Below are 18174 nucleotides of genomic sequence, written 5' to 3'. Positions count from 1 at the left end.
GCAGAAACACATACATCAGGTGGGATAGGTAATTTTTTAAAAAATTCATTAAACTAGGAAGCAACTCATACTTTTCAAATGACTGCCTACAGATCAGAGTAAAACACAAGTATTTGGTCACTAGTGAGTAATTTTGTGTGTTCTATTTGTCCTCTTGACCTCGAAAGTCACTGATTTTGTAAACCGTGAGGAAGTTAACAGTAACTCAGAACTCTGATCTCTACTTTCTGCTTCTAGAAATATGGAAGGAGACTGTCCTCGTATTTGGGGAACAGACTCTTCATGTAAGCTGGTATCCTCACAGGATAAGAATGTGAAACTTAGCGTGAACAATGTGCTGAAGGAGATAAGAATTCTTAACGTCTTTGGAGTTATTAAGGGCTTTGAAGAACCAGGTAAAGATCCTTGGGGACTTTTTGTTTGGTTTTCCTCACTAAAGAAGTGGCTAGAGGGAGAGAGGGCAGGAGCACTGACTGGGCTTGGTTTCTTGAAATGCTAAACCATATCTGTCCTAAAGTGAACTAACTGTTCAAGTGTCAGCTTTAGTAGGAGGTAATAACAACCTAGAAAGTTAACTTGTTGAACTGACCATTGTGCCTAGGAAATCTCTTTTTAAGTTATTAAGTAGACCAGAGGTAAGCAAATTTCTTCTTAAGGGGGCAAATAATAAACATGTTGTAGGCCAAATAGTCTCCATTGCAACTCTTCAACTCTGCCACTGCAGCATGAACACAGCCATGGACAATATTAATGAATGGGCACGCAGGCTGGAGTTTGCCACTATATCTGTTTGCTATCAAATAGTCATACCATTTGGTAAGGAAAGCCCTTGGACTTCAGTGCTTACTAGACAATTAGCGAGCACAAATAAGTAGGCAGTGAGTAACCTTAATTAGTAATGTAGAAAAAAGAGATTAGTATTGTCGTATGAATGTTTAATCCCTGGAGTCCTAAGTCAGGTCTGAAGTAAGTATCTCTTACCCTTACTACATATACTACATTTTTTACCCTTCTACTAATGTGCTTATTCTAGACTTCACTATTAGAAAACAGTTTAAAAGCTGTTTGAATAATTTATTTTTTTTTTTTTTTTTTTAAGATCGCTATGTTATAGTAGGGGCCCAGAGGGATGCCTGGGGTCCTGGAGCTGCAAAGTCCAGTGTAGGAACAAGTCTGCTATTGACACTTGCCCGGATACTTTCCGATATGGTCTTAAAAGGTAGAGTACAAATTTTGAGAACTTGAGCATCTATGTACTGTGCTTCTAAATGTTATAATATGCTTTGCTCACTTTTGCCTATGTTCTTATGGTTTGCTTGTGCTGGGCCCTCGGACCCAAAGATTCAAGAATGTGATGGGGGTTTGTATGTGTGGGTGGGTGGGTATAAGAGTGGCAAGTACCACGGGAGAAAGGCTTAAAAGTAAGCCTTTGTTACATAAACATTCCTTAAAGTTTATTTATTTATTTTTGGCTGTGCTGGGTCTTCATTGCTGCACAGGCTTTCTCTATTTGAGACAAGTTGAGGTGTGTAGGCTTCTTATTGCCGTGGCTTCTCTTGTTGGAAAGCACAGGCCCTAGGACCTGGGGCTTCAGTAGCCACAGCACATGAGCTCAGTAGTTGCGGCTCCTGGGCTCTAGATTGCGGGCTCAATAGTTGTGGCACACGAGCTTAGCTGCTCTGCAGCATGTGGGAGCTTCCTAGACCAGAGATTGAACCCGAATCTCCTGCATTGGCAGGCGGATTCTTTACCACTGACCACCAGGGAATCCCTAGACCCTGAATTCTTAAGTACAAAGTACGTTGTCTTTTGTTGTATTTGCCTTTGACTTTGAAACAGTTTTCTGTGCAGTGTCTTCATCGTGCTGGGAATCATGAGTTTCTTTGAGACACTGAAAAGCATTGTCTTGGGCCCTAAATTCTCTTTGACATAACCAGAATGATACAGCAAATCTAACATGGTCCCTAAGGAATCTGTGTGAAAGCAAGCAGTGTCATACCTCTGCACTATGTTCTATAGTTTGATTATAGAATGATAATATAGAACTTTATAAGTAAAATATAGAATATTTGGTTTATAAGTATATTATATAGTATATAATATGTTTATGTAAGAAAGGCTCACTTTCAAGACTGTCACATGGTACTTGCCACTCTTTTATATCGATCCACCCGCACATGCAAACCCCCATCACAAATCTTGAATCTTTGGGTCCTAGGGCAAGTTGCAGTGCTTAAGTCATAAACAAAAGTAAATTAATGCAGAAAAGGATGTACCCAGGGGAGGGGGAGGAGTGGAGTGGAGGGTAGTGGCCCATAAAAGCCCCAAAGGAACTATCATTAATTTCTCTGAAAACTCACTCTTTCCTAAACTTAAATTTGTGAGTTTTAATTCTATCTCAAACATTTGTTTTTAAAGTAATCTGGTATTTTAAGTGACTTCTAGGCAAATCGTTTTCAAAGAATATACTTCGGTTGTGATTTCAAATAGCTCTTGGTCTGGAAGTTATGGGACTCAAAGAATGGAATGTAGGAGTGAGGTCTAGTAAGCTGGTCCTTACTGTGTACTTCAGGTCTTATTTGCAAATGATCTCCTATTACTTTTAAAATTTATTTCTATTTCTTTTGGTTCTTTTCACTTGGGGCCTCAAAAGGAAAAGAAATAGTTTTGAATCTGTAGTCTGTAATCTGAAATTTCTGATGCATCTTAAGTCAGTTACCAACCTGTAACCTTTTCCAAGATAGAACTAACTGTTTGTTGTCTCTTAGGTCAGTTTAAACCCAGCAGAAGCATTGTCTTTGCCAGCTGGAGTGGTGGAGACTTTGGAGCTGTTGGTGCCACTGAATGGCTAGAGGTATTATCTATATCTCATCCATACCCAGAATGGGCCTCCCACTTGTAATTGCTTAAGCTGTCTTCCAAACACCATGCTCTTTTAGATTTGTTTATATGATTTTTTAACTTTGTATATTTAGTTTCAATAAAATCCAAACTTAAACAGAAATCCCTAATAATAGCTCTGTAGGTGATAATTGGATTAATACATTCTAGTACATTCATATTTTTCCTTTTCCAGGGATACCTTTCCTCATTGCATTTAAAGGCTTTCACTTACATTAATCTGGATAAAGCTGTTGTTGGTAAGTGTCTTTTCTTTAGTATCTTTTTTCATGATAAATTTATAAACTACTTATTTCCAGGGATACCTTTCCTCATTGCATTTAAAGGCTTTCACTTACATTAATCTGGATAAAGCTGTTGTTGGTAAGTGTCTTTTCTTTAGTATCTTTTCATGATAAATTTATAAACTACTTATAAAAAAGAAGAAGAAAGCTTTCTAAAGCAGCACTTGTTATTTTTTACAGTCTACACTGGACATAGCCAGATCAAAAGATTGACATAGTTTTCTCTTAAATAATGCATAAATTTATATGGGTGTGGATTGCCTTGCCTAGAGCAGTGGTTCTTTACGTGGTCCCAGATCAGCACCATCAGGATCACCTGGGAACTGTGAGAAATGCAAAATTTCAGGCCCTACCCTAGACCTTTTGAACCAGAATCTGGACCGTACCATCTAGCAAACTGTTGTAACCAGTGCTTATGATGCACTAAAGTTTGAGAACCACTAGTTATCTACTCTGGACCAGGAGGAAATAAACCATGCCAATAGAATGGTACTTCTGGAGACTAATTCACAACTTGCTAGATTGTGGCTTCATGGATAGAAATATAAGATAATCAAACTTCTAAAAGAGTCTGGTGTTAGTAAAAATACAGATGTAGCCAGTGGATGAAGTGGAGAGTAATGACATGTCTATTTGGGGAAGAAAAAGGAAGGAGTTACAATTAAACTAAATTTTATTAGTCATTATTGCTATTTTACCTTTGCCACAAAATGTATTGAATATAACAAGCTTGCTATTGCTAATAGATGACTGCCCTAACATGGGTGAACCAAAAAGTTACAAAAATACAAGTCGTTAACATTAAATATGCAAACTCAAGGACTAAGAGCTTCAGTTGAGTAAAATTTGGTGTTTAGCAGTCACTAAAGAGCTTGACTCCTCAACCACTTTTTTGTCTACTTCGTAAAGAGGGAGAGTTGTTGTATATGCCATCGATTAGGTTATTGTCCTCCTGTTTGCCAAGTAGTTATAGCTGTAGAAGTAGTAGCGTGCAAACTGCTTGACTAAAGGAGGAGCAATGTTAATCTCTTTGCAGGTACTACCAATTTCAAAGTTTCTGCCAGCCCACTGTTGTATTCACTTATTGAGAAAATCATGAAAGATGTGAGTATATCCTTAATCATCAAAGTGTAATGAAAGTTGGACAAAATATTAGGATGACAGACATTTATATTGAACTACTGTAGGTGTCTATGAGGGTTGTCTAGAGTCAGAATGTTAAGGAAGGGTTAAATGAACTTAAACCATACCTGAGACTTAAATAAGAAAGCCAGATGAAATACTCACTGAATAAAAACAGACATATGAATGACTATAGTTTTGAATGAGCAGGGAAAAAACATATTGGAGTGATTAAAGCTGGAGATGAAAAAGGGTCAGGGAACTTGACCTCGATCCCATGGGAAACTGGGGAGTTACTGTAGGGTCTCCCAACAGGGCAGTAATGTGTTTGCAGGTTAGGTTGCAGTAGTATAAAATGTGCTGGAAGGAAGAAACTAGAAAGAAGATAGTAGGCAGAACATAAAGTCTAGAAAGCACTGCTAAAACTGGGTGAAGCCCCCTTTAAAATGTTAAAAATGAAAACTTTCTTTCTCATAACTAAAAGAACTAACAGCACAAGCCTAGAAGGAATAACTTCAGAAATTATGGATTGTAACTGTTTAAAGAAATTTTTTTCAAGATGATATAATAAAAAATGTAATGTTTTAAATAAATGTTTATAGAGAAAAATGTTAGTGACTAGTCTGAATGAATAAATCCAGAATAAATAAATTTATATTATATTTATTTATATTAAATAAATTTAATATTTTATTAAAATCCAGAATTTTATGATTAAAATTCATTTTAATCATAATTTATTTTACAGGTGAAGCATCCACTTAATGGGCTGTCTCTGTATCGGGACAGCAACTGGATCAGCAAAGTGTAAGTTGAGAAAGGTCAATGAATAGCTAACAGGAAAGCAGGGTCACTCAATAAATAGCACCTACTATGTCCATTAGAGGTTTAAAAATAACCTAGCATTGAGTTTACCTGTACCTGGAAAGATTCAGTTTAAGAATTTACCTGAGGGTAGGATAGGGGTGCATGTAGCATAGTCTGTTCTTTGGAAAACTTTCTAAAGATGCTTTTTGGCTCTTCTTGTAGGCAAAAACTTTCTTTGGATAATGCTGCTTTCCCTTTCCTTGCATATTCTGGAATCCCAGCGGTCTCTTTCTGTTTTTGTGAGGTAAGTCTGAAGAATGCTACAGCACTGTATCTTAGATCTTCTTTGGTCAGTTTTGAGACCAAGTTTCCTAGAATGCTTAGTATGTATTGAGAAATTATACATGTGCAGTTACTGTAATCTTTCTTATTGTCAGTCTTAACATAGAATTTTAATCTCAGCTTAGTTAGCGTTTGAGTTTATTTGCTAAAACTTCTTCAGTTATATATGATGACTTTCAGTAACAAGGCTGTCTATTGGAGAGTGCAAGTATAGAATATTTCCTTCAAACAAAGTTCTACTGGATAATGCTGATCTTGATGCCTGTTGAAATATGATTGTAGATGTTTATCCCAAGATGTTAGTTAGTTTTTTAGGCAGGGATTATAGATAAAAGCACACACACAAAAAAGGCAAGCTTTTTAAGGGACAGAACTTTGAACTGACCAAGTTGTTGGAAAACCAAGATTGGCTTGGTACAAGAGCCAATTAGAAGACACTGAAATCCAGGCAGACTGAAAATGATGAAGGCCTCTGTGTTGGAGTTGAAAAACCAGCTCTGTAGCAGGCTCTTCCAAGGTGTGAAGAGATCCCAGAGTTCGTACAGGGGTTCAGGGTAGAAACTTTGGCATCAAATTGTTGACCCAGTAGAGGCCAGGTCCTTACTAGACTTCTTCCCACTGGGTGTTTTAGCCTGGGATTAGGACAGAAAAAGTGAGGAAGTGATGAAAGATGTGGATTTAGAGATTAACATAGCTGGAATTCCCCTAACTTTCTGCTAGATCAGCAGTATGAATGGTATTGAAATATTAGGTCATGATGTCTATTTAGTACCCTAGGAAGAACTGAGTATCAGGTCCTAGGGTTGAGGAAATTTATGGATGATTTCTGTTGACCTTCAGGAGTCTTTTTTTTAAAAGCTGTTCAGAGGTATAGGTAATACCTATACAAATAACATACATACCTATACAGATATGTGTGTGACACATACAGATAAGCATGTACAGTCTGAAAGTTAAGGACTGAGGTCAAACCAAAGGATTGCCAATGAGACTGTCACCAAGGACAGTGGTAGTGTTGAAGAAATAGTTACTAAAGTTGTCCAGTGAAAGGAGAGAGTTCTTGTGACTGTCTCGTCAGAAAGGTAGCATGAATGGATGAAAGCTGCATGATGAGAAAGAAGGTAAATTTTTGGCTAAAAGTAACACTTTATATTGAAAGTACATTTCAGGCATGTTCTCCTCTTCCCTCATGCCAAACTTCACAGGGAGACAAGAACAAGGATACAACCTGCTCTGGCTACAAATCCGTTCAGGGTCTGTGATGTGATAGAACAGGGATTCAGTACAGCTTAGAAGAAAGTAAAATCATTCCAGGAGTAGGTAAGGTTCAGAGGAACAAGCAAAAGCAGTATCTTCTTAAAGTAGTGGGTAGGAGATAAAGTTGGAGTAGGAATATATTAGAAGCAAAGGAAGAATTATAGTTACTGTTACCTTGATGGGGGAAACTAGAATGTGAAACTCCTAGTCTTATAACCCACCTTTGTTTCCCAGGACACAGATTACCCTTATTTAGGCACTCCCATGGACACCTATGAGACACTGAACAGAGAAGTTCCTCAGTTGAACAGAGTGGCACGTGCAGCAGCAGAAGTGGCCGGTCAGCTTGTGATTAAACTTACCCATGGGGTTGAGCTGAACCTGAACTACGAGATGTATAATGATGAAATACTTCGGTTTGTGAAGGAAATGAACCTATTCAGAGCAGACATAAGGGTAAGCACTAATTAAATCAGGTTCCTACTGGTAAAGTATCAAACAGTTTGAAGAATACTGTTTAGCTATTCCTGGGGAGCAGGACAGGTAGACAAAGTATGTTTTAAAGTGCACTGAAGTATAATTTTGCATAGAATCCACAACTCACTTGAGAGGAAGCCCAGAGACTGCAGTACATAGGACAGACCACAGCAGTGTTTCAGAATCTACAACAGTGTTACCTCATTCATCTGAAACAGTTCTCTCATTCATGTATTCCTAGCACCCCATAAAGAGGCTGGATGTAAACCATATGAAGATCTCAACTATGAACTTTTGAGTTTGTGCCACAAATACTTTTCAGAGATCACATGGGTGGAGAGAGGCACTTAGCCAGTGGGTTTATTTAGTGTTGATCCTTTGTGTCAAATATTCAAAGTTTTGATAAAACCAAATTAATATTAATGAGTGGCTTTTATAGTACCAGAAGTCAATTCAACAGATCCCTTAAATAAAGTAAATCACCGATAACCTAATCTTAATTATAAGGATTGGCTTTCTTGAAACTAATTGTAACTGATCAGAAACTGGGACGTAAGAATGGATAATAGTACTATTTGCTGAGCTTAAATATGAGTACGTTACTTAGCATATAGAGCCTGGAACCTTGTGTACAATATGCTTATATCTAGCTTTTGCTGCGGAGAAGGCAATGGCAAGCTACTCCAGTACTCTTGCCTAGAAAATCCCATGGATGGAGGCTGCATTTCATGGGGTCGCTACGAGTCGGTAGCGACTGAGTGACTTCACTTTCACGCAATGGAGAAGGAAATGGCAACCCACTCCAGTGTTCTTGCCTGGAGAATCCCAGGGATGGCAGAGCCTGGTGGGCTGCTGTCTATGGGGTCGCACAGAGTTGGACACGACTGAAGCGACTTAGCAGCAGCAGCAGCAGCAGCTTTTGCTGACTTGAGCTTGTTTGTGAGTCTCACCCCCTTTTATCAGGATCGTTTCAGTTACTACACCTAAATTTAGAAAGGTATGTGGAATAACACCCTTAGAAATATAACGTCTAATAGTGACTTTCATGTCTTTCTGTTTCAGGATATGGGTCTGAATATGCAGTGGCTGTATTCTGCTCGTGGAGACTTCTTCCGTGCTACGTCTAGACTAACTACGGATTATAAGAATGCTGAGAAAACAGACAGATCTGTGATGAGGGAAATCAATGACCGTATCATGAAAGTACGTAATCCTTAGAAAAGGAGGAATTCTAGGAGCCTGGAATCCTTTCCCGCTTTAGAATTCAGCACAAATTTTAAAAAAGATCTAAAGCTAGTATATCTAAACTGAAAATACAGAAGACATTTGACCTAGTATTAGTTTTTTTAGGCTCTGAAATCATTTTAAAGAAAGGATCAGTAATGATTTTCATCTGTCATTTTCTCTGTATTTCTGTTTAAGTCAGCCCTTAGCTGTTTTATTATAGTGGAAACTTGTAAAACTTCCGTATGTAGACGCCAACCAAAAAAGAAACAAAAAACAACCCAGTGCAGTTAGAGTTTACAAAGGGATTGACAGCTTTCCTTACAGTTTTAACATTAGAAGATTAGTAGCTCGGTTCTCAACATTCTTAAAATTCAGGGAAATTTAAACATTGAAGCGAGAGAATGATGGTTGTTTTACTATATCAGGTCATTTTCTCACGACAAAAGCTGAGCATTGTGTAAGGTCTGTGTTTTATTTTTGCAGGTGGAATATCACCTCCTCTCACCCTATGTATCTCCAAGAGAGTCTCCTTTCCGACACATCTTCTGGGGCTCTGGCTCTCACACTCTGTCAGCTTTACTGGAGCACTTGAAGCTGCGTAAGAAAAATAATGGTGCTTTTAATCAAACACTGTTGGAAAACCAGTTGGCTCTGGCAACTTGGACTATTCAGGGAGCCGCAAATGCCCTCTCTGGGGACATTTGGGACATTGACAACGAATTTTAAATGTGACACCCATAACTTATGCTAAAACATCAGGGTAGTGTGGTTTCTAGACTTGTATTGGTTATGCTAAATTTTCAGTAGGGCTAAAAAACTAATATTAAAATTCTACCCAATCTTGGTACTACTAGATGTTGGTCTTTAGACAGCAGCTTTTAATACAGGGTAGGTACTTGCATTTCTAGTTAAATTAAATAATTTTTTAAAATGTTCACAATAGAATATTTTCTGTGATTATCTCTAGAATTTTTAGTGCTTTGTAATGGTAACTGCCTCTTTCCTGTCATAGTTCTGAAAAAGTCAGAACCAGTTATGTGAACTATTGGTCTAAATCCTAAGGACATGAGCTGGTTATCTTTTGAGCTGGAGGAGGAAGGTGATACCTGCTGAAGGTGGAAGGTGGTGGCTTAGAGTGGTCTTCCATCTTCATCTGATGCTAGACAGACACCAGACTGTAAGGCTTTACTCTCCACATGGGGTCTCTGCCTTCTGTAAGGATTTAGCTGGTTTCTACCTCTGAAAGTGGAACAGTTCACTTTCAGAAGAGATGGGACATGTTTTCTTGCCATTGAGGTCTGAAATAGAAGAACTTCAGCTGCATAAAATGAGGTTCACAGGAGTAAGGCCTTAATGTGGCAACCTCAAGATTGTCTATGAAAAGAGGAGACCAGAAAGCCAAAGACCTAGTATATTTTCTTTTCCTCTATCTCTTGTCCCATAAACCTTTGTTAGTTTTTTGTTTTCACTTATTCCAAGGTATTTTGAAAGAGAACCAGGTTTTAGGTGTTTAATTTCAAACTCAGTTTGTCAGACTTTAGAGAACACAGTGCCAAATTTTGGCCAAAGTGTTAATTTTTTGGAAAAGCTTCCTGTCATTTTGGCACTGAGATATTTATTGTTTATTTATCAGTGACAGAGTTCACTATAAATGGTGGTTTGTTTTTTTTTAATAGAAGATAATTATCGGAAGCAGTGCCTTCCATAATTATGACAGTTATACTGTCGTTTTGGTTTTTTTTTAAATAAAAGCAGCATCTGCTAATAAAACCCAACAGATACTGGAAGTTTTGCACTTGTGGTCAACACTTAAGGGTGTTAGAAAACAACCACAAGCCAAATAAAATTATAAAGCTCAGTCTTGAGAATTAAATTTAATTAGTGGTTGCTAATCAAGTTAAACTTCTATTTAGCTAACCAGATAAAAATGGCAGTTCTTCTAAATGCAGTGAATTGTGACCAAGTTATAAATTAATGTCACTTAAAAGCTGTGATTGTATTCATACATGCAAAATTTTACAGTTCAATTTATCCAAGATGTAACTTCAATTTGAATTTTGCAAAATTTCCAGTACCTTTGTCACAAACGTAACTCACATTATCGGGAGCAGTGTCTTCCATAATGTATAAAGAACATGGTAGTTTTTGCCTACCACAGTGTCTATATCGGAGACAGTGATCTCCATATGTTACACTAAGGGTGTACGTAATTATCGGGAACAGTGTTTCCCATAATTTTCTTCATGCAATGACATCTGCAAAGCTTGAAGATCGTTAGTATCTAACATGTATTCCCAGCTCCCTATAATTCTCTATCTTTTAGTTTTAGTTGCAGAAACATTTCGTGGTCATTAAGCATTTGGTGGATAACTTCAACCACTGTAAAATAAAATTACTTCCTTCAAGGTTCTTTGTTTTTAAACCTAATGCTGTGTTATTTGTGGTTTCTCCGGGTCTTCTGTTAGGCAGGATAGTGGCATACATTTATAATGTTTGCTGTTGTCAAGTAAATTTAACTTTATCCCCTTATTTGCATGTTATCTCCTATAAACTTAGTTCACACAAGTTTGAATCCAGAATTAACCTTTTAGCTTAAAGCAGTAGAAACTTGTACCAGAGTTTAGGGGGAGGGGCAACTGTAGGGTGGGGGGAGGTAAAGTTTGCTAAAGGGTCTTTGATCATGTCTCCCCAACCATTAGTATGTGGTGGTTATAAGTTAAATGTAGACATGAACAAGTAAGTTTGAGACCACATCAGTTAGGACTTTATTTTCTACTCACCCATTTTTATTATAAACCTGATAATCAGTTGTTTGTTCTAAGGCAGTTCAATACTGTCACCAAAAAAAAAGTTCATAGGGTAATCTTAAGATTCTTAAACTTAGTGTCATTTATGTAAATTAAAATAGATGTAGATGAATACAGCCTCACTGATTTGTTTGACTGTTCAGTCTGTTTCAGTCTTCTAGTGTTTTATCTTGAACTGATACTTAGTGTAAGTGAAAAGGTCAGAGTTGGGATTCCTGGTTTGAGTATCATGCTTTGTCATTTTAATGAAAGTACAGTGACTTCAAGGCATTTTATGAATAACGGGTATACATTTTACAGCAGTAAATTTCTTCAGAAAATATTTCTGTAGTTAGGATTAAGTTATTTACAATCAAACAAGTCATTATGTGGTAAGGGGCTTAATATTCCTGAAGGAAATGGATATCTGACTAATGTCAACCAGCTGGTCAGATTTTTTCTGGTTTTAGATGTCACATGTATTTTGAAAGTAAAAGGATAAAATGAGTGAGCTTTGTCATGATTCACTATCTAGAACTTGCATGACCTTTATTGTGTTTCCTCTGGAATGTTCTTGAAATTTTAGTTTACTAAAGATAGCGTATTAGACTTGCCAACTTACTGCTCAGCTGTGTTTGTGAACAAGTGATATGCCCTTACATTGTATACAATCTGGTATGTGCAACAATGTGGAGATTCCTCAAATGATTTAATAAAATGCTTGAACACTGAGTTGTCATTGTTAATAGATTTCACTTAGGTTCCCAGTAAAACTGAGCGGAAAGTATAGTTCCCATATACTCCCTGCCTGCACACCACCCCCATCCCAGTTTCTTTGACCATCAATATCCTGAGAGTGCCCCACCCCCAAGTACATTTGTTACAATCAGTGACTCTATCTTGACACATCATTATCCTCCAAAGTCCATAGTTTACATTAAGATTCACTCTTGGTGGTTTACATTCTATGGGTTTGGACAAATGTATAATGATGTATTTACCATTATAGTACAATACAGGATAACGTTGCTGCTGCTGCTGCTAAGTTGCTTCAGTCGTGTCCGACTCTGTGCGACCCCATAGACGGCAGCCCACCAGGCTCCCCCGTCCCTGGGATTCTCCAGGCAAGAACACTGGAGTGGGTTGACATTTCCTTCTGCAATGCATGAAAGTGAAAAGTGAAAGTGAAGTCACTCAGTCATGTCTGACTCTTATCGACCCCATGGACTGCAGCCCACCAGGCTCCTCCTCCCATGAGATTTTCCAGGCAAGAGTACTGGAGTGGGGTGCCACTGCCTTCTCCGACAGGGTAATGTTACTGCCCTTAATATCCTGTTCTGCCTCTTCAGCTTCCCTTCCCAGTAACCTCTGGCAACCACTGATAATTTTTAGTGTTTCCATAGTTTTGCCTCTTCCAGAATGGCGTGTATTGGGTTGGCCAAAAAGTTCATTCAGGTTTTTCCATTACATCTTAGGGAATCATACAGGTCATTCAATGTAACTTTTTCAGATTGGCTTATTTCAGTTAGTAATATGCATTTAAGTTTCCTCTATGTCTTTTCATAGATTGATAGCTTGTTTATTTTTAGTGCTGAATAATATTCCATTATCTGATGTAACAGTTTATTTCTCCATTCACCTATCAAAGAACATCTTTGTTGCTTCTAAATTTTGGCAATTATGAATAAAGACATGTACAGGTGTTTATGTGGACGTTGGGTTTTCAGTTCATTTGGGTAAATACCAAGGAATGCAATTGTTGGATCATATGTTAAGAGTTATCTTTTTGTAAGAAACTTCTAAAATGTCTTCCAAAGTTACTGTGCCATTTTGCATTCCCACTAGCAGAGAATGAGAGCTCCTGTTACGCCACATCCTAGGCAGCATTTGGTGGTGTCAAGTGTTTTGGATTTTGGCCATTCTAGTAGGTTTGTAGTGGTGTTTCATTTTAATTTGTATTTCCCTAATGACAAGATGTTGGGCATCTTTTCATGTTTTTATTTACCAAGTGTATATCTTCGGTGAAGTGTCTGTTCAGATCTTTTGCTCCTGATTTAAGCAGGTTGTTTATTCTCTTATTGTTGAGTTTTAAGATTTTTTTTCTTTTGGTGTATTTTAGATAACAGTCCTTTATTAGATATGAGTTTTACAAATATTTTCCCCCCAGTTTGTGGTTGTCTTTTTTATCTTTGCAGAGCAAAAGTTTTTAATTTTAATGACATCCAGCTTATCAATTATTTCTTTCATGTATCACCAAACCCATCTAGATTTTCCCCTATGTTATCTTCTAGGAGTTTTATAGTTTTCCATATAAAGGATTTTTGTAAAGAATATATGGTTTATTCATTTTTTTGCATGTGGATGCATGTGGATGTCCATTTGGTCATTGGTTTTCATTAAGAACACTCTAACAGGTCACATCATTTGCAAGTATTTTTTCCCATTCTGTAGGTTGTCTTTTTGTTTTAGATTAATTTTCAAATATATACAAACAACTCATACAAATCAAAATCAAACAAACAACCCAATCAAAAAAATGCACAGAAGATCTAAATAGACATTTCTCTGAATAAGACATACAGATGGCCAAAAGGCACATGAAATGATGGTCAACGTCGCTGATTATTAGAGAAATGCAAATCAAAACTACAATGGGGTATCACCTCACATCAGTCAGAATGGTCATCATCAAAAAGTCTACAAATAATAAATACTGGAGAGGGTATGAAGAAAAGGGAACCCTCTTAGACTGTTGGTGGGAATGTAAGTTGGTGCAGCCACTGTGGAGACTACTACCGAGGTTCTTTTAAAAACTAAAAACAGCTACCATATGATCCAGCAATTCCACTCCTGGTCATATATCCAGAAAAAAAATACAATTCAAAATGATATATGCACCCCAATGTTCATAGCCACACTAATTACAGTAGCCAAGACATGGAAGCAACCTACATGTCCATCAACATGAATGGATAAAGATGTGGTATGTGTGTGCATATACACACACACACACACACATACATACAATGGAATATTATTCACCCATTAAAAAGAATGCCAGCAACATGGATGAACCTGGAGATTATCATACTAAGTGAAGTAAATCAGAAAGACAAATATATGATATCACTTATACATGGAATCAAAAAAAGGATACAAATGAACTTATTTACAGAACAAATAGACTCACAGACATAGAAAACAAATTTACAGTATCCATGGGGGAAAGATGGGGGAGGGATAAATCAGGAGTTTGGAATTAATACACACAACTATATATAAAATAGATAATCAACAGAGACCTACTGTAGAGCACAGGGAAGTCCACTCTATAATAACCTATAAGGGAAAAGAATCTGAGAAAGAGTGGATTTTTTTTTTTGCAAGGACTGATAAGTTTATTTCTGCAGTCAAGCTTTGAAAGAGTGGATTTAATGTACAACAATCACTTTGTTATATACCTGAAACTAGCAACACAGTAAATAAACTATAATGTGAAATGAAAATTAGAGGTGCCATGTGGGAAAAGATTGATAAAATGATTTCATATGAATTGTTACATGGAAAAAAAAAACCTGATTTCATACCAATTGTTGCATAGCAAAAAAAGCATAACCAAATTATAAGGTAATTGGCAATAATCATTGTTGCTAATCATCAGGGAAATGCAAATCAAAACCACAATGAAATACCACCTCACACCTGTCAGAATGGCCATCATTAAAAAGAACACAAATAAGAAATGTTGGCAAAGATGTAGAGAGAAGGGAACCTGTACACTGCTGATGGGAATGTAAATTGATGTCAACACTGTGGACAACTGGAGGTTTCTCCAAAAAACAAAAAATGGAACTGCTATATGCCCCAGCAGTTCCACTCCTGGGTATGCATGAAAATAACCCAAAACACTTATTTGAAAGATACATGCACTCCAATGTTCACAGCAACACAAGTTACAATTGCCAATACAGCAAAACAATCTAAATGTTCATCAGCAGACGAATGGGTAAAGATGTGGTACATACACACAATGGAGTACTACTCAGCCACAAAAAGAATGAAATTTTGCCATTTGTGCCACATAGATGGACTTAAAGGCATTATGTGAAGTAAAATAAACCCAATCAAAAAGTGGGCAAAAGAACTAAACAGACATTTCTTCAAAGAAGACATAAGAATGGCTAATAAACACATGAAAAGATGCTCAACATCACTCATTATTAGAGAAATGCAAATCAAAACCATAATAAATAGTATCATCTCACATTGGTCAGAATGGTTATTATCAAAAGTCTATAAACAAATGCTGGAGAGGATGTGGAGAAAAGAAAACCCTCTTACACTGTTGGTGGGAATGCAAATTGGTTACAGCCACTATGGAGAACAATGTGGAGATTCCTTAAAAAACTGGGAATAGAACTGTCATATGACCCAACAATCCCACTGCTGGGCATACACACTGAGGAAACCAGAACTGAAAGAGACACGTGTACCCAATGTTCATTGTTGCAATAGCTAGGACATGGGAGCAACCTAGATGTCCATCGGCAGACAAATGGGTAAGGAAGTTGTGGTACATATGCACAATGGAATATTACTTAGCTATAAAAAGGAACGTATTTGAGTCAGTCCTAATGAGGTGGATGAAACTGGATCCTATTATACAGAGTGAAATAAGAAAGAGGAAGACAAATACCATATATTAATGCATAGATATATGGAATTTAGAAATACAGTAATGACAATCCTACATGCAGGGCAGCAAAGGGGACACAGGTGTAAAGAACAGACTTTTGGACCCAGTAGGAGAAGGCAAGGGTGGGAGGATTTGAGAGAATAGCATTGAAACATGTATATTACCATGTGTAAAACAGATAACCAGTGTAAGTTTGATGCATGAAGCAGGGCACCCAAAGCCAGTGCTCTGGGACAACCCAGAGGGATAGGGTGGGAAGGGAGGTGGGAGGGGGTGTTCAGGATGAGGGAACACATGTATACCTGTGGTTGATACATGTTGGTTGATATATGGCAAAAGCCATCACAATATTGTAATTATCCTTCAATTAAAATAAATTAATTAAAAGAGAAATACTGTATGATATTGTTTATATGTGGAATCTAAAATAAAAACAACAAACGTGAATAAAACAAAAAAGCAGACTCAGATACAAAGAACAAAGTAGTTGTTATGGGGGGGCAATATAGGGGTGGTGGAGTGGGAGGTAGCAAGTATTGGGTGTAAAGACAGGCTCAAGGATGTATTGTACAACATGGGGAATACAGCCAATATTTTGTAATTTAATTTTAAGTGAAAAGTAACCTTTAAAAATTATATTAAAAGTTAAATTATAAGTAAAAGAGTACCTTAGTCCGTTTGTCGGTTACCAACTTCAACTCAAAGTGTCCACCAGGGGGCGTCAGAACCCAGGACTATGGCGCTTCATTCTGAATAGTCTATGTTGATCCAGGGCTTGTAAACTCTGGGTTCATCTGGCTTTTTCTCTAGCACGGCAGAAGGCGCAGGCACGTGGGAGCAGCTGGCAGAATCTCCTCCCACTGCTCTAGTAACTGTCTGAACTGTTTGGAAGCGTGTGAGCCCAGCTGCCCGAGCAGCTCTGGGGAGCTCCGACTTGCTCGATAGGATGAAGGCACTGTCCGTTCTCGGTCCTGGGAAGACGTGACCTGGGTTAACAGATAGCCCCATGCCAAATAATTCCTTTCGAAATCCCTCTCTAAAAGCTCCACTAAGGGGCAGATGGTCCTTTGTCATACTGCATCGTTTGCTCAGATATCTGTCCTAACCCCACACCTCACTTTCCTCCCACCTCAGCTCAGGCACTGGAGGTACTCCAGGGAACCAGCACCCACTGTTTCTGTTTGCACATGGTGAACTTTTAAAACCAATGGCTGCTGAGCCCCATCCTAGAAATTCAAATTTAATTGTTCTGGGGTGGAACTTAGGCAGCAGAGTTTTTAAAAGCCCTTCCCACGTGATTCTTATGTGCAGCCTTATGGAGAATCTCTGGGTTCAAGGCACTACTCAAGTGTAGGAGCCTGAAAGAAATACAGAATCTCAGCATCCCCTTCCCAGCTTGCTGAATACGAACCTGATTGAGAAGCACTGGTCAAGCCAGCATACTGTTCCACTTCATCCATACTCATCGCCCTGGCCAGAACCACAGCCTCCCCAACTTTCTCAAGTTAGAGCACTTGCCTTCAGAAGTTTTTGCCTCTGACCTACAGAGGGAAACACATTTTATAGCAGGATGTACAGCACATACATTTGTAAATAATGAAATTAAAATATCATAAAAATACTTCTATTATTCTTACTGAAGCAAACTTGGATTCGTTCACTTGTGCACAGCTAATCCACTTTCTTGTGATCAAGAAAAGTGCACCATTCATTGCAATGAGTCCAGGCAGCTAGAGTTCCAAAGACCCAATTCCCTGATGGGTCCAGGAAAAACTTTTAAGGACAGAGTGAGGGAGGGGAGATTGAAGGATGCATAATCAGCTCATGGATCTCCTTCTGATTGGCTGGTGGTGATGTAACTGGGAGTCAACATCACCAACCTGCTGGTTCCAATTGGTCCGGGGTCTACATGCTTGTGGGCGGCACACAGTTAACTTATTCCACCTGGCGGGGGTTTCAGTACCTGCCAAACAGCTCAAAGGACATGGCTTAGGATATTATCTATAGCCCTTGAGGAGGAACTAAAGGTTCTTGACTTTGTTTAACGGCTAAAGTATTATTGTTTCGTCTTGCTTGGCTGTTATGCTTTATTTCTGCATTTTCTTACCTCTCTGATTAAATTTATTTTTTATTGGAACTTGGGGAAGGCCTAAGAGGCTAAAGTTTTTCTACAGAAAAGAGGCAGGTGGAAGACATGGTGGGGTGGGTAGGGGGGCGGTCTATCCTGGGAAGGCCCCATAGAGTTACATTATCTGGTTGGTTACACTATCTGTGA

General features: G+C 38.1%; 1 protein-coding gene across 5 annotated transcripts in view; it reads left to right on the top strand.

Moving 5' to 3' along the window:
• Positions 1-11935, top strand: part of TFRC (transferrin receptor) — a 30138-nt gene extending 18203 nt beyond the window's left edge. For 4 of the 5 annotated variants that reach the window (XM_070370830.1, XM_070370820.1, XM_070370834.1 and 1 more), the window contains exons 10-19: positions 238-395; positions 1100-1219; positions 2769-2854; positions 3201-3264; positions 4222-4289; positions 5056-5114; positions 5337-5418; positions 6948-7169; positions 8253-8393; positions 8901-11935. In XM_070370830.1, the coding sequence (XP_070226931.1) occupies positions 238-395; positions 1100-1219; positions 2769-2854; positions 3201-3264; positions 4222-4289; positions 5056-5114; positions 5337-5418; positions 6948-7169; positions 8253-8393; positions 8901-9143 (1243 nt within the window). In that variant the 3' untranslated portion in view covers positions 9144-11935. Of the gene's footprint in view, positions 1-237; positions 396-1099; positions 1220-2768; positions 2855-3076; positions 3141-3200; positions 3265-4221; positions 4290-5055; positions 5115-5336; positions 5419-6947; positions 7170-8252; positions 8394-8900 lie in introns of all 5 variants that reach the window. The other variant, XM_005897804.3, reaches the window with a different exon arrangement.
• The last annotated feature ends 6239 nt before the right edge of the window (positions 11936-18174 follow it).

The sequence above is a fragment of the Bos mutus genome, chromosome 1 (assembly GCF_027580195.1).
Source record: "Bos mutus isolate GX-2022 chromosome 1, NWIPB_WYAK_1.1, whole genome shotgun sequence".
Classification (NCBI taxonomy): Eukaryota; Metazoa; Chordata; class Mammalia; order Artiodactyla; family Bovidae; genus Bos; species Bos mutus.
The sequence above is the reverse complement of the archived record's forward strand: the minus strand, read 5'-3'. Positions and strand labels throughout refer to the sequence as shown.